Source organism: Amblyomma maculatum, chromosome 10 (genome assembly GCF_055883805.1).
Source record: "Amblyomma maculatum isolate TAMU_Amacu chromosome 10, ASM5588380v1, whole genome shotgun sequence".
NCBI classification, from domain to species: domain Eukaryota; kingdom Metazoa; phylum Arthropoda; class Arachnida; order Ixodida; family Ixodidae; genus Amblyomma; species Amblyomma maculatum.
Genome location: NC_139353.1, coordinates 5,088,296 through 5,104,632, shown reverse-complemented (window position 1 = coordinate 5,104,632; position 16,337 = coordinate 5,088,296). Strand labels below are relative to the sequence as shown.

General features: G+C 45.1%; 1 protein-coding gene across 1 annotated transcript in view; it reads right to left on the bottom strand.

The window, feature by feature from the left end:
• The window catches only part of LOC146175433 (uncharacterized), a 30,356-nt gene extending 27,942 nt beyond the window's left edge, over positions 1 to 2,414 (bottom strand). Inside the window, exons 1-2 of the mRNA XM_084580809.1 lie at positions 2,364 to 2,414; positions 1,619 to 1,738 (exon numbers count right to left, since the gene is read on the bottom strand). Of these exons, the coding sequence (XP_084436935.1) occupies positions 1,619 to 1,738; positions 2,364 to 2,414 (171 nt within the window). The remainder of the gene's footprint in view (positions 1 to 1,618; positions 1,739 to 2,363) is intronic.
• Positions 2,415 to 16,337: the final 13,923 nt, after the last annotated feature.

Genomic DNA, 16,337 nt, shown 5'->3' with positions numbered 1-16,337 from the left:
TTCTGACCAATCAGCATCCGAGGATGTCACCTACCAACCACCGCCTGCCCACGGGCGTGGCAGGGAATTTTCGCTCACACGACGAGTACGTCTGTGGGAAAGGCCCTACCGCTGTTGCAGTGGAGGGGGCAGGGAAGTGTGGCTCTAATTGCTCAAGATTTGGTTAATATGCATCCACGGGACTTCCATTCTATAGGTAGCGGTATGGTACACCTGTCATATACCTTTAATGCGGAAGCCTTGCTTCACTCTTGAGTGACGTGAACATGGAATATGGACAGGAACTGGTAACAAAATTGTAACGTCCTTTCCTATCTAATTTTCGAAGTAAACTTCCTTTGTGCAACGTTCATGGTTGTGGCATACAATTTCGCTTCCCATTTAGCATCTAGTCAAACTCGAAGGTAGTTTGCTATAATGTTTCGAACCGTCGACTTATATCTACCTCCGGTTGTGTGCAATAGTTTAGGTGTCCGCTGAGAGGTGTATTCCTTCTCCTAAAAGCAAACCATCTAAATATGTTTAGCACTTTTCCATACTCTGTGCCAGTCTGCATTGCTAAATCGGCAAGCAAAACCATGCCGAACAGTGCTCTCACACGCACGGCATAATCGATTTCCGTGGGCTGAAACACTGACTGGTTTTCGCTTAAGGATTAATGGCACATTTCCCTTCATTATATCTCTGTACTTGCCTTAATGCATTCCATCCCAAAGCAAATTATATCCATTTCACTCTCGGTGTCCGTGGACACAAGCTGTAAAATCTAGGCGTGTTCCCTTACCACTTCCAATGTATAGCAAAATAAGATATCCTGTATTATTAGGTAACATTCTCTGAACATTTTAAATTTCCCCTTCCACTGTTTATTTCTAGTAGTTCTAATACAAATGCTGTAGTGCTCATTTTCTTGCTCGGCTGCGGACTACCGGCTTGCTTCCGGTATCTATAGCTGTTGTCGCCCAAAAGCGCACTACGAGCTGTGGCATATGCAGATTCAAAAGCGGAATCACGATATGCGCTCAGCTTCGGACCACTACATTATGTGTCGCACGACATTTCAGTTGAAATTCTAAAATGTTTTTTGGGGGGGGAGCTAGCGCTACTTTGTATTTATTTTTCTCAATCCGCGTAGCTTAAGTAAGAGCGACGAAAGGTGTTTCTAGGCACGAACACGCCACTGAAATACTACGAAATCTGAATTTCCAGTTAACCACTACAGAATCCATCCAGTTCCGCGTCTGCTATAGCCAAGGTGGAGTTTCTGAGCGTTAAATACTGCGCCATGTGTCTGTTTCTTGACAAACAAACAATATTGCTTTTAAACACAGCGGTTCAAATTATTTCAGCGCATCCGTTATTGTATCTACTAGCAACTCTCCTTTGTCATCCGATGCGGAACATTATTAGGGTTGTCAGATGTGCTAGAGGGTTTATTCGAGCAGAGATGCACCTGGATTGAGCTGTACGGACACAGCCGGACACTAGAAAGGAGATGAACTCTTAGTCTTCCTTTTTGCTGACAGAGTGAAATTGTAGGCGAATAGTATGCGTTCATTCCAGCGCCAGCAAGAAGACGCTGGTAACAGAGCAAGCCGGGACGGCTTCACCCTCTCACCTTGTCCACGAATGTTTTCTGACTCTCACTCAGCGAGTAGTAATGATTAGAGCCCTGTATGACAGCAATATTTGTGGACTCCCCGTACACTCTCCTCTTTCCGGTCTCACTATCGCAGGCCTGTAAAGATAAAGCACCATGAAATATCCATGCAATGTGACCCGGCGGTAGCACTTCTACCTCGGAAGATCATTTGCGCATGCGTGATCGGTGCAAGGCTGCTGAGCCTGCTGGCGATTGTATCCGATAAAATTTCTCCAATACGCACTAATATGAAAGAACAAATGTCGTGCGCGGCAACCTCGAACTAGAAGGTGGTCATGTTTGGACCCTGAAACAAAGAACTCAGTTAAGCCTAATGGAAATTTTAAAAGTTAGCTGTCTTTGCACGCGCCACAAATGCGCCGAATATGCACGTGTTTCATTAAGGAGACACGAATCTATTGAGACGAAACTGTCGCCATTTTTTGCTGTATTTTGGAGCGCTCTATTTTAGTAACAATCCACTTTATAAGTTGCAGCCATGTTTCTCAACGGCATCATCCATGCATGCACGTGGAAGACAAGAATCGCGTAATGCCCTACATTTTACTACCAGTACCGATATTTACTGCTTTTAACAATGTACAACGTGTTTACGCACGCACCATATTTTTACAGATAACTTTTTCTATCCCAAGAAGTTAGATTACAGCGATTGAAACAGCATTGTGAAAAATTGCGAGGGCAACTTAAGCCTCCTTACTTTCGGCAATACAAAAACATTGGTCTCCTGTTGCAGGTTGGTTGCGCGCATGTGTGCGCATCTCTGAACCATGATGTTGCCGTTGTGATGCCGGGATGCTTAGAAAAATTGTGTGTTCCAAAGGGACCGCAAAACGGGCTGCCTTATTTCAAGATTTTCATCGAGGCGTAATGTGCTCACCGGAAGCACTGAGTTGCGACGACGCCCCTGTTGGGTGCATTTCTTATATAACATTTTCTTTTAAGTATATATGATGTTTTATAACAGAATTAGCGCAATATAGTTAGCTTCCGTAGGTTACACATGTGCACTGAGACGAGGCATATGATCGTCTCACAGCCTGAGATTATCACTGACTAGTGCGATCATCGTCCGGTAACTAATTGACTATTTTAATATGTCATGAACTAAAAGATGGTTTAGTTTGGTTTAGTGAGTTCGTCAGAAAACAACTGTGCACACGAAATCTATGCGATGCCATAAGATAATTACAAAAACTATCACTGAGACACCTGTTCTTTCACGACCACATATATAGGTAACTACTTTATCATTACTGCTACAACTTGTTTCGATTAATGGCATCATCGCAGTGATTCATTAGTCATGTGTTTCTGGGCCCGGAAAAAAGTATTAAATAACTGTGGAACAGCAAACAGGCGCTAAACAAAGCGATCAATATTTACCACGTCAAGTGGCACGATTGAAGGTTCCGTGCAGCTGGCGTAGAGGCTGAAGCTTTTCACGTTAACGTCACTGTTGTGCTTGTATGCCCAAGCTCCATATTCCAGCGACACGCCGACGACAATGTAGGTGTCCGGGAATTTGTAGGTTTTTTTTACCAGCTCTTTGAGTTTTTGCTGCGTGCGGAAAAGAAAGAGAACAAAAAATAATAATGTTGCAAATTTCTAGGAACACAATTTTATTGAGACAGAAATGAAGCGCTTGTTCTCTTCTTGTACGGCTATTGAGACGTTTTCGTGCTTAAACGGCAGAGTTCGAGGATAACGTTAATCACAAGCGCACTGTGCACAATAAAGTGTAATACCAAGAATCGGCAAAACAGTACTGCCTGATGCTTATGTACCTTGGTAATTGCTGTTCCTGGACGTGATGCAAGGCCTACACATTTCCTGGCTTAAGAGCATATATAGCTGCCGGTTCGCGAAAGCAGCGGTGTCAGTTATTAATGTGAAAGCATTACTTCGCTATGTTCACAGATTTTTGTCCGCAAGCCGCGTCCGCAGACCGCGTAAGGAAAATCGTGTCCGCAGCAGTTGTGAGCAATTGCGAACTGTAAGAGGTTAATGAGTGGTATCAATCGATAGAGGGTGACGTAATGTGCCTGAAAAATAATTAGACAATAAGTTGATTAGGTAATTAATTAGAGGCAAAGCACGCAAAATCGTGCCCACAGCAGTTGTGAGCAATTGAGAAGTTGAAGAGGTTATTGAGTGGTGTCAATCGATAGAGGGTGACGTAATCTTGTACCCAAAAATAATTATGCTAATAAGTTAATTACGTAATTAACTAGAGGCAAAGTATGTAAAAATAAAGACGAAAATGGTCTCATTAGCCAATGGCTTGGCGCCACATTTGAATGTATCAAATACTAAAATTGTAAGTAAATCAGTCAATTAGGGTGACATCAAAGATATGACGTCACGCAACCGTAAGTAGAACCGAAAAAGGGCATAGGAAGGGATTGGCCAGCACTTTGAAAGTACAGAAGACTAAAATGGGTAAACGAGAAGTAAATCAATCTGACGTCAAGGATATGACGTCACGCAACCGGATGTAGAGCTGAAAAAGGGCATAGGAAGGGATCGGTGCACAATTTGAGAGTACCAAAGAGTAAAATGGGCAAACAAGAAGTGAATTAAACAGCTAGAAGCAACCAACAGCAGCATCCGTGCTTTCGCATTACTCCAATGCAGATTCTGCAGTGCTCTAATTTTTTTTTTTTTTCCTTTGTATACTGTTCCGAGCAGAATTTGCAGCGTATGTTTCGTGACGCTTTGTGCGAATAGCGAGTAAGAATAGATGGTTTGGTTAAGCGTCGATTCGGCATATAATGCTTTGTTTTCTGACCAGAGCTCCTGTTGAAACGCCAAGTAGCTGCTGCTTCGAATCCTATTGGTTTCGTAATGCTTATATAGGGTTGTAAAAGGGAAAGAGAAGCGCTGCGCCAGAAGGTAGGCGTGCGGCTCAGCGGACTTCTGAAGCAGCCTGGACAGTGCCTCCTGTTAGCACTTCATATTCGGCGGTAATGCGCAGTCCGTGAAAGCAATTTGGGAGCTTGCCTGATGCTCCTACGCGGGATGCTGTGACTTTAATGCGTACCGCAATCGCTTTCAGGTTCATCGCAAAGCTGAGGGAGATTGCTTCACCCCGTTTGAGCTCAAAAGTGCCAACTTTTGCGATTCAGTATTTTTCAGTATTCTAAAAGCCTTGCTCCTCTTATAGTACCTCGTAGCAAACCTCTCGTCGGGCATTACCTTCCGTTCTAAGAATTTATTTCCTCCTACCCTCTTTTCCTACACCGATAACTTTCCAGTTGCCTACGGCTACTTCCTCTAGCTGCCGGTATGATTTATTTCGTTCCCTCGTTATGAGCAGCAGCAAGGACGATAGTGACGTCGCATGAAAACTCCCTACATTAGTCGAAAATATTGGGGGTATAAATCATCTACTTCTAGATCGGGGTATGCTGCACGTGCACGAGGCGCGCATCTGGCGGAAGGCCTTCATTTATGAATTCGATTGTAGCTATAGGAGATTTTTAATAGAGTGCTAGGCCTTATATATGACGTTGTCAGATCCCTTAGCACTTCTTCGTCCACTCACTACCATTATAAACCTGGGCTTTTGCAGTAACCTTCGGGATTTAAGTGACAGATTCGAGACACAAAAACATGTTTCAGATAAACAGCTTAGTGCCGCTGTTTTATTACAGACGAAGCGGATTTGTGGCTTCCAAGCTCGAGATCTATTAAAGGTTCGCGATGTCAGGCTAATAAAAAATTTTTGTATCGCACTCACGAATGAGGGGTAGTTTTCATCCGTGGAATTCAACACAGCTGGCGGGATTGCCTTGCATTTGTCAAATTCTTCTTGGATAATCGTCGACGTCACAACGATGACCGTGTCCGCTTTGTAGCTGTAGTGCATGCGCGCAGGATACAACCACTCACAGGATTATGTTGTTGTGCCATGAAAGGTTATGCGCAAAAAAAAAAAAAAGATGGCAGGAAGGAAGGCACGAAAGGTGTCTTCGTATTGTCTTTCTTGCGCATAACCTTTCACGGCATTTCAAGATTTAAGCCACCTAGCCCGACAAAAACTCTTGCGCAAGATTACGTATTTGAGCGGCACAGTATGCAAGAAGCAGACAGAAATTGAATATGGACAATAGGCATTTTGAGGCATAATGTTATCTGTTATAAAATAATTATTCGACTCAATAATTTATTCATTCATTTTAGAAAACGTTGAATAGAGATATGCGGGATTGGCTAAGATACAGCTTTTCTTTTGGAGGGATGATGTGAGGTCTGTGCCTTGAGTTTGGGGCCTTGCAGTCTATGCCAAGGTTCACACATTCTTTACTAACCGGGATAATTTTCCGTGTAGCTAGAACTATACATGATTCAACTGTAATTAGGCTTTAGTATCCCAGGAAGCACGAACCATTGGCCCAATATTAGCATTTTGCTGGCCCGACAGCATCAGTACACTGCCAACACAGTACCGATATTGGGCTGGTTGTTTGTGCCGCCTGGGATACTATGCGAAATGTGCACTACATAAGAAGACAACCATGATTAGCTCTTTTTTTTTATGTGGCTCAATTTTCGATGGGAAGTAGGTGAGCCAACGAGTAATCCTAATTTACGTGCCATCTTTTGAGTTCTGCGAGGAGTATGCGCATATGTTGGTGGAAACAAGCTTCAGTGAGCCTCTGGGCTGAGGAACAAAACCTTGTTATGAACTTTTTTCTTTAGAAATCTGTAGTGTATTTTTTAAATATAGCTGACACAAAGTATTGTTTAATCGGGCGATTCATCCACTTTAATAATTTCAAATTTTGATTAGGAGCTGTTAGTTTACGCAATTTCGTTCGACATTAAAGCCAACCTACTGTTCAAAATTTTCAAGCGTAAATTAATTGTAGACGGCCGCTTTTCACGTTATCCGCAAAAAAATATATATATATATATATATTACGCACTTTGAAAACCACCTTACGTGTTTGTACCAAAATTAATAAAGAATAAAACTAAAGAAAAGCGCTGCCGCTTGTTGTCTGCTCGGGAAAAAATGACAAGTGACAAACTCACTCCTTGCCGATGACTTTGTTGAACACCGCTTTGTACTTCGCCCATGAGGACTGGTACTGGAATGTGCCGATGGCAATTATTGTCTTTCTTGATTTGTCGTTGCCTTGAATGTTTTTGAACTCCTGGAATAAAAGCAGAACGCAGTCGCGGCGAAAGGGCCAACCTGGCAAGCAACCGGGTGCCGAACAAATAAATAAATTAAAAGATGGGTCTGTAGCAAATTTATCCACTTGGAATGGTAACGGTTGCAAAGCTAGACGCGTAACATGTCCCTGTAGGTACGGACTTCAATGGCAGACGGAAATAAAGCACTGCCCTTCGTATGCTCTCTGGAGTGCACTCGGTGCGATACACCACAGCACGAATTATTCCGGCGTCATTGTACCGTGTTAAATCTTCCGCTAATATTTCAGAGTAAGACGTGGTAACAAAATTGTTAAATGACATTCCTATAAGGTCTTCATCGATAAGTTTTATTTCAATGAATGCACTAATTGAGGAGAAGTCAACCTGGTTATAGGCATGTTCTACGCATCAGTTTCACACACTGCATGCACATGTCTAAGCCTCAAAATAAAAAGCTAATAAACCTACTGAAGTGACTCTGCAGGGAGGAGTGCAAGGTATGTGTTAGGTTGCTAGCTAAAGAGACTCATCATATTTGTCTACTTTTCTCGCATTTCTGTTAACGCAATAGCGTTCAGCCTGCCTTCCTACAGGTAACGGAGAGGTGACTTAGGCTCTCTAAATGTTTTGCCAAAAATTACAACATCATCAAAAAATGACTACCGCTTAGCTCGCCCAAACTAAAAATGCTTGGTTATTCTGTACTGCTAAGCAAGATTAGACTCACATAGACCTGAACGTAGTTAAGAGAGGAGAAGCTCGTTTAAGCATGGTCATACACGATGTGCTATGGTTTCAACCTCCATGGTTGTCTGCGAGCATCAGGGAAACGCAGATGAAGAACTGATTCCGGCTGTCTGGGAAGGACACCACAAACCGGTCTAGACGAAAGGAAGAGGACATGCCAGCAGGCGATCTATATGGCTAGCTTGGAAGGAAAGGGTAGGCAGGAGATTGAAAGACCGTGTGGCACTGTGTCAGGAAATGTTGCTTACTTGTGGAGACCAGTACTAATCAAGTTTGCCAGGTGTGCGATGAAGAAGCACGGCGCCAACTTTTTGCGCCGAGGTCAAAATGGCGGCCCCGATGACTTTCGCTCGGCGAAGCTACTAAAGCTTTCGTTTTACAGCACATCAACATTAGCAAAGCAATGACAACAAGTATGAGCAAACAAGTATGAGCGAGGCGATGTATCCGAGTATCTGAAATGTTGCAGGTGCATTGTATAATCCAAACGGCATAGCCAACCCATAAGTCAGTCGGGCATAATAAGCGCAGTCTTTTCTTTGCGCTTCGGGTGCATTGGTGTTGAGAACTAATATGATCTGCAATCCACAGGAGCCATCTATGTGTGGAATTGGACACACACTCTTAGGTGACGATAATATGGCGACTATAGCCAGCAACAAATTTCCTTTCAACCATGGCCCACCCACGGGTCTCATGAGTCGTGCACAGGCTGCATTGATGCATGTCAAAAAGTTGCTCATCTGTGGCCTCACATACGTTGGATCTGTGGCACGCGGTACGTTTTCTGTCTGATCGGGCAAGTGTATCTAATGTAAATAACATATGATGAGCACGAGAAGTTGAAATCGATTACGGATGTGCACAGGGGGAGAAGTATAGGACAGAGAAAGCAGACCTTGAGGCTCGGCAAAGGGTAGTGCCTTCTCTATAAAAGCGGCTATTTATTGCCACAATGAAACCCTTCCTCAATACAAGCGAGTTCAATGTCATGAGGTAAAAAGGCTTGCTCTTTCGAACATTTCGCGACCAATGTCAAGCTGTGACCTCCGGTGGCTGGAACAATGAAACGGGGCAGCAGGATAGTATTCTTTGCGTGTGGTAAGTTCTACCATATAACAGAAATGGACGTATAAACTTATAGCTGAGAAAGCACGAAATAATGCAGTGGACAACGCAGGCACAGCTGTGTCGTCAGACACTGGAACCGTTCCGAAAAAAGAAGCCGAGGCTGCCAAAGAGGAGTATATGAGTGAACTTTCCCTAGTAGAGCAGTCTAACGTTGTACCGGACAGTTAAAAGAAGTCAATATATGGGATTACGACGTATAAAGGGGGACAAAACACAGTACGTTCTGCCCGAAACTCTCGGGCATCCATAATATTCGCACAGCACACACCAGGGGTAACACATGATTCAGCGCCAGCACAACAAAATACCCCTGCCTGATTGACGCATAATATTAGTTTTTGTCCCAAAGTATTTTTAATGACAAAGTGCAGAAAAAATGCAGTTATATCAGTGTCTGCTAAAGCTATACTGCAAACACCATCAAAGAATATTTCAAGTTTGTTGTTTAACAAAAACAGGAAAGGACATAGAATACACGGACCCTCGATCGGCGCACCGCATAGTTTCCCGAAGGAGAGAACATTGTCGACACAAACGCTTACAATGTATGCAATCCCTGGAATGGCCGATGCTAATTAATAAGCTGAAAAGGATTCCAACTGTTGTTTTACAAATTGTTTCTCATTGAAACCCCTTTTTTGGATGCTACACGGATAGAGTATTTTTGATGGGGAGATCGCCACTCAATTCTGCTTCTATTACTGCAATTAAACCGTTCTTATAAAACTCTTCAAATGTATCGTGCCATGAAATCCACGCTCCATGCAGGCAGTGTTGTAAGCAGGCATTAACTGAGCGCGATTTTTGTTATGAAACTAAGAAAAAAACACCGATATTATTCTTGATATTGATGTTATAGATCTTTGACTTGGCGGAAGGGCTGTCCATCAATGGAACAAGCTACGTCTTGACTTGAAGTGTGACACATGGAGTGTGCAGCAAGGTCTCACACAAACCATCCAGACAGCGGCGCAGCTTTCGACGAAACTCAAATTAGGAAAGATACCTACGCTCAATATATCCTTGGCTCTGTTCGCCCATGACTCCAGGGTGGCGATTGGAGCTACCAGGCCAAGGAGACCGTAGTTTTTTATGTTTTCCGATGCCAGTTTTGAGATAACCTGTTTTTTGTCTTTGATGATGTTTGAGTTGATGTATCTGCGAAAAAAAATACCAAGCACACTGTTGATGTCTGAAAATTGCTTGCACTATTGAGCAGAAAATGAATTTTCACGTGGTTTAATAGAATTGAATCACAATCCAGGCAGAGAATAAATTAACCAAAGCGCACTAAAAACCTAGATACTGTGTGCGACTTCTGTGCATGGTTGTGGCAGGATTTTGAAAGGATACGGTTGCGCAAGGCAGTCTGAGAGATGTTTTGTAATTCCGCAGCCGCCGTCGGTAAGGTCCGGGCGGCAAGGGTAGGCCGCTTTATGTGAGCTAAAGGTGGGGCGTTAGGTTGTTTACAGGATCCGCACTTTCAGTTCCGCATTTTTCAAACGGAAACGCAGCCATGACGTGAATATGAAGACGACAGCAAATAGGGCTTGATTCGCTTAGAAGGGAGGGGATTGTTTTGGGAAACGCTACTTTAGCCCACACAAGAGCCACGCACGCTAAACTGAAGAAAGAGCTAAGTGCGTGCTAGCAAAATCGTCTTTAGTGCATACGCACAACCAGCATAAGTTAGTCCTGTGCACGCTACACTAGAACTGTCCGCTGACTCCTGCTGCTTTAGGTGTGATCAAAAAGCTTTAAACGCCTGGCGCCTAAAGAGCCTTGAATGGGAACGCCTAGAGGTCTTCGTTATAGCACCTGCTGTAATCTTGACTCTGCACGGACGTTTTCTTGTGCAACGCCCGCTTCCTTAGAATTGCCGTAATCGTCATCGTGGTATCGTCCTCAGGTAAAATGGTTTTGAGGGATAAAATGCGTAGTAATTCCTTCGCGCTTTAGGAAACACAGGTTCTCACCCCATTCACACAGGGAGGATTTGAAGTGAAATGGGTCGCCAAAGAAAGAAGAGAATAGATGTATAAGGTTCACACAGTGATTGTCGCGACAGTTAAAGTTAAGTTTAACTGTATATACAGAGTTCCGAAAGGTGGGCAATCTGTATGACCGGAGATGGTGCCCTCGCTCTCACTCCACTGACCTGATGTCAAAGGAGAGGCCTCCTTTTGTCCCTTTGTAGCCCTTGACAACTGCCTTGAACTTCTCGAAGGAAGAGATGATCTCATTCGCCGTCACCTCATTGTTGCCGATGAAGACATGTGTGTAGTAAAGGTAGTGGCAGACATTATCGGGTGGGTACATGATGGAGAGCGTGGCCGCAGCACCCACCGTGCAGACAAGTTCCGTTACTGCAAAACAAAGCAAATGGAACGTACTGAGGTCGGTTGCAGAAAGCGTCACTTCCCCACCAATGGGAAGCTACACGTCAAACACTGGGGTACACCAAGGTACCGCCGCCAGAAAGCTTAGCAGTAACGCTCGAGTGCGTGACCTGGGTGGCCAATAGCACCAGTCAGCTCTTGGCATCGAGTCCGAGATGATGCTGCACAATGCTGGTATTCTACAGGGAGAGCGGCGCCTTGTAGCCGCCTAAGAGATATGTAGCACCCACTGGGCCCGCGCTGTGTGGCGCTTGTATACGTCGGCGTCACGTGCCCGAGCGTTGTGGCGATGACAGTACGCGTTCACATAGCACGAATGCATGTTATAAGAACTGTCTTCAGCTTTGCTGCGTTCTTCGTAAACGTCTACCAACGTCGCTCACGCTGTAAGCACTACAATTGCTGGCAGTGCGCAAGCAGGAAAATCCTGTCCACGACGCTGTGTGCCATCACCACAAATCATACAAGGTCTTTCCACTTCACTCACTAGCGCTTCTATGAACGAGGACTTTGCGAATATCAGCATCGCATTGAGCAAGCATGCGTGGCCCATGCCTGCCGAAATCATCTGCATGTTCAAGAGGTTTATACAGGAACATCATGCTATCTTTCTATGAGAATGCGCTATCTACAAAGACGACGTGGTCATCACTCGAGCCGGTGAAACGTCTTCAGCCTGTTCTCACAGAGACTCTGTGCATATCTCAAGGTGCTATTTTCTGCATCAGGGATGAGAAAAATATCCCACTCTGAGGTTCAGGTCTATACCAGGTGGCCTAATTGATGACAAATTGTACGCACAGGTGCCCCGAAAGTAATACGGAGCATGTGAGCTGTGACCGAACAGGAAAAAATTTCATGCCAGCGCGCTCTATCAGCAGATGCGCGGCAAAGAGCGAGGGTACGCCGGCACAGCCCATCTCAATAACTTGATGCTCGCGTTATCGCCGCCACCAGGGTAGCTGCGCTGCTACCATCAGTGCTCGCCAGGGTCGCTTTCAATACATCATGCAAGGGTTTGTTGTTTGTCCGCGCCGTGTAGAAAGGTGGCATTCAGCAGCTTGCGCTTTTTGATTTTTCAGGAATGCCACCATTTTCAGCCTGCGTGACCGCCAAAGTTTGCTCTTCGCTTCGAGGCGAGTTTGTTACACTGAAAACAGAGCAAACTTAACGAAGGACGCAGAAAAGGAAGACGAAACACAGGCGCTGATCCAACAACTGATCGTCGTCCCCTGATCGTCTTCCCTTTCAGCGTCCGTCGTGGAGTTCGCGCTGTTTTTATTGCAATGAACAACCAACTAGCTCATGATGTGTTCTGCGAGTTTGTGTGCGAGCTGTAGAATACAAATGCTCGTCCATCGCTTTGACAAGTATGGCCAGCTTTTTCTTGGCTCAAGGAAGCTCATGAAAAAAATAGCATGCAGGTGTTGCCTTCCTTGTCTTCATTGTAAAGATAAGGGCTCAACAGTATAGCAAGTGAGCTAATTAATGATCACTTCCCTCGGCACAAATTTACCTTCTTTCGTTGGAGTAATCATATATAAACAGAAAACGAAGTTATCCCTCATTTAGTCGTCTGCGATCAGCTATATTTTGCAAACATGCAAGAAGAATAGGGCAGCAGATTGGAGGCGATTAAAAAAAAAAAGACTTCCAAAGGCACTTTTTATGCAAACTCGAAGTTTATTGACGGGTGAAGCTCCCGCTCACGGTAATGGCATCGGTCATACGCCGAGGAAGGAATTCATATAAAGAGTGAACGCATCCGGGTTGCTCTCGGAGGTTATCCCACTCCATCTCGACAGCCTCCCAGAGTTTACCTAGACCCATGCTGTGGTTTATATAAGGCACATTACTTTTCAAAGTTCCCCAAACGGTCTCAGTGATGTTCATCTCGGCGCCTTTTAGAGTCCACTCCGATAGCTGCACTGCCTATTCTTCAAGGCTTTCACAACTCGTTCAGTGTGGGCGGCGATGACTCCATCCTTAAATTGCCCGTCCAGCTCGTACGGGATGAGTCGAGGATGTCAGAGTAGCTGGCTCCGTTAAACTTTAATGGCAGTCTAATAATAGGGCAGATATCTTCTGCACTAACAGCTCCCCAGACGTTCACAGCGCAGCGACCACTGCTGATTACTTGCGTCGCGAAGTCGAGCAAGTACCTACGTGCGAACGAATAATGCATTGATCAGCTCCTACATATTGCATGATTAAAAAAAAACGCATTTACCTCAAAACCATGATTGTCAGGCCACGGAGAAAGAGAAAAGCACTTTTCGGCTTACAGAACTTAAGTGATTGCTGCAAGAGGACTAGCGAAGAAAAACATATTCATTTCTCTACTTTTACTCGCCCATTCCTTACTATGTTTTAACAAGCTGTGCTCTTGACTTCACACAAATCAATCTTATTCGCACAAGCCTGCAATTGCATGGACGCAAAACACGCCGCTGCTGGACCCATCTTGAAGAGGAAGTTGATTCATCTGTAAATACGACTTGTCGCCAGTAATCAACTATTTACTGCTCGTGGGCGCGAATAAATGCTAGGCGCTGTGCCTTCTGTCTTGCCGTCTAATACGGCTTTTGCGCCGCCACATATCCACTTAATCCGGCTTCCTGGAGATGGTTCCCAGGGCATCTAGAATTTCTTTTGCGCTCTGAAAAGGATCCACAACGGCAGCGGTGACGATCAGTTGGTCCGCCTACGGCACCGCTCGCGACCGGGACGCAAAACATCGCCAAGGCGGCCGCCTTCATCCCTGTAAGCTTGTATTATCCGATTCACTGCGGCATATTTCTAGTTGCGATACACCCTGCGCGTATAGAACAGATTCGCGTCTAATATCCAGTGGAACTCTGGGCGACATGTTTCGTATGGTGAGAATTTTCACAACGTTCATTGATAAATACGCGCGTGTTTCGCAAAAGGCATTTTCATCGATGATTAAGGTGAACGAAGCCAGCTACTGTGACGTGCTCGGCCACTACCTCACCCCATATGACTTGGAGGACCCTTTTAATGATGATGTGTTCTTCCAGCAGTAACACTGTAGTCCCATCCACACTGCGCGAGTCATAAAAGTCTTGCTGGAAGAACGGACTGTGCTGCTGTTGGTGGGGGCGCCAAAGGGCGCCGATATGAACATAAGGGAGGCCGTTTGGCGAACGTTGGAAAGCAATCTACCTCGTACCAGCCGCAGAACTAGTCCATGTGACCTTCGGGTGGGAGACTGTCAAGATGAGGGACAACCTCCGAAAGCTACGTCGACTTCTCGTACGAATCTATTTTTGGGCGCTTGGTTTATGTTGCATGGGGGCTTTATAAGTTATGAAACTTGAGTTTGCGTAAAATGGCACCTTTGGATGTTACTTTTATACCTGTTTCCTTCCTGCCACCCATTTCTGCCTTTATTTGCAACTTTCTGTTCTTCAGTGTAAGAAAGGGAATTTGTGTTGAAGCAATAGGTCTTGAATTGTTAGCCCACTTGCTATGCCGTTGAGCATCATTTTTTTTTTTATCAAAGACAGCTCATGCATGCTATTGTGTTTTGTTTTTCATGCATTGCCTAAAGCGAAACAAACTTGTCACCGCACTTGGCAAAGCGTTGCACGAAAATTTATTCTCGTCAGGGCACAAACTCGCCGCCAAGTGAGGAGCAAACTTCGACTGTTACGTCGACAAAGATAATGCAGTTCCCGACAAAGAATAAAGCGCACGGGGCCGATGGCAAATATATCTGCACGGCCCAGACAAACAACAAACCATGAGTTAAAGCGCCCCTGGCGGTCAGGGATGGTAGCAGCGCAGCTTCAATCGTTGAGGCGATAACGCGAGCATCAGGTTATCGAGATGGGTCAGCCAGATGTGCCGACGCCCCCTCGCTCTTTGCTGCGCATTAGCTGATAGAGCTGCGTGCAGATTTTTTTTTTTTCCATTTTTGCCACCGCTCGCGTGCTCCGTATTACTTTTGGGGCACCTGTACATAAAGGAACATATAGTCGCAAGAAAAAAAAAGGTCTCTAATCTGTTAATTTCTCATACCGTTTATCCAGTTTCGCAGTTTGAGATAATGTTTGGACGAGGAGGGTGAACTTCGAACACTGCACGACAACCCGCAACCAGCAATAATGATTCCACGAGTGTCTGTGAAGAACGTGCTCGTTCACGAAGAGAGAGATGCTCCCAATTTAATGAAGCAGTTCTCAATGATGACATCATTGTATAAAAATGGTACGCCTTTTTTCCCGCCCAGAGTATCATTCCACCGGACTATCTCTACGTTTAGCATATTTCTAATCGCGTGGGCATGCTCTCCGCTCCACCACTAATGGGGACTTTTGTTATGGCTTAAGGTATGGCACCAGAAATGACGAATCTCTGATGGTTTGCGATAAATACTGGCCAATGCTCAGTGGCACTATAGCTGGATGCCCCACCAAACATAGGTGTGCGAGAAAAACGAATTGATGCATTGAGTGATATGTGCTGACGCGCGAAATTGAACGATGATAGAGGTTGTAACAGAGCAGTTAGTTATACAAAAATATATTCGGAAGTATCTATTGAAGTTATATACCAAACAGAAGAGAATAATCACCACTTGTGAACTGGGCGAGAAGTCACGGAGAAAAGGTAACGTTCGACAGACGCGGCGCGCATTGTCGTGTGTTTTCTTCTCTCGATCTAGGTTCTAAGCTGTTAGGAGTGTCGAGCCAACTAGCATATTTGCCACGCTTTGATAACCAACAAATTCGCTCATGGTTATTAAAGGGGTGCTCTCAAGTTTGTGAGGAATAACAAGTTACATATAGTAGAAGGTTGCACCTGAGCGCTGCAGTCTGTAAGGCTATCGCTTACTCGGCGGCGTGGTCGTCGTCGTCGTTGTAGTTGTAGTGGTCGTCGTCGTAGTTGAGGTCGTCGTTGGCGTCGTAGGGCTAGCCTGTGGCACGGTCTCAGGTCCTTCAGATCCTGGCTTAAATGTGGCAGGCGTATCCGGCTCCTCGATCTCTTCGGTAGTTTCGGGCTTTTTAGGCCCTTTATCAGTTCCCGCAGAGTTTTCCGTATTTTCATGCATTGTGGTCTGTGTATTTTTGCTGGGGGCAGGACGCAGAGAAGGGGAACTCGAGATGCCAGGGTCACCACCACCAGTGTCCCCACCACCACCGCCAGGACTGATGCTGTCAGGGTCCAGTTCAGGGTCTGCATGCACCCAGTGCCGCCTTCCAGCT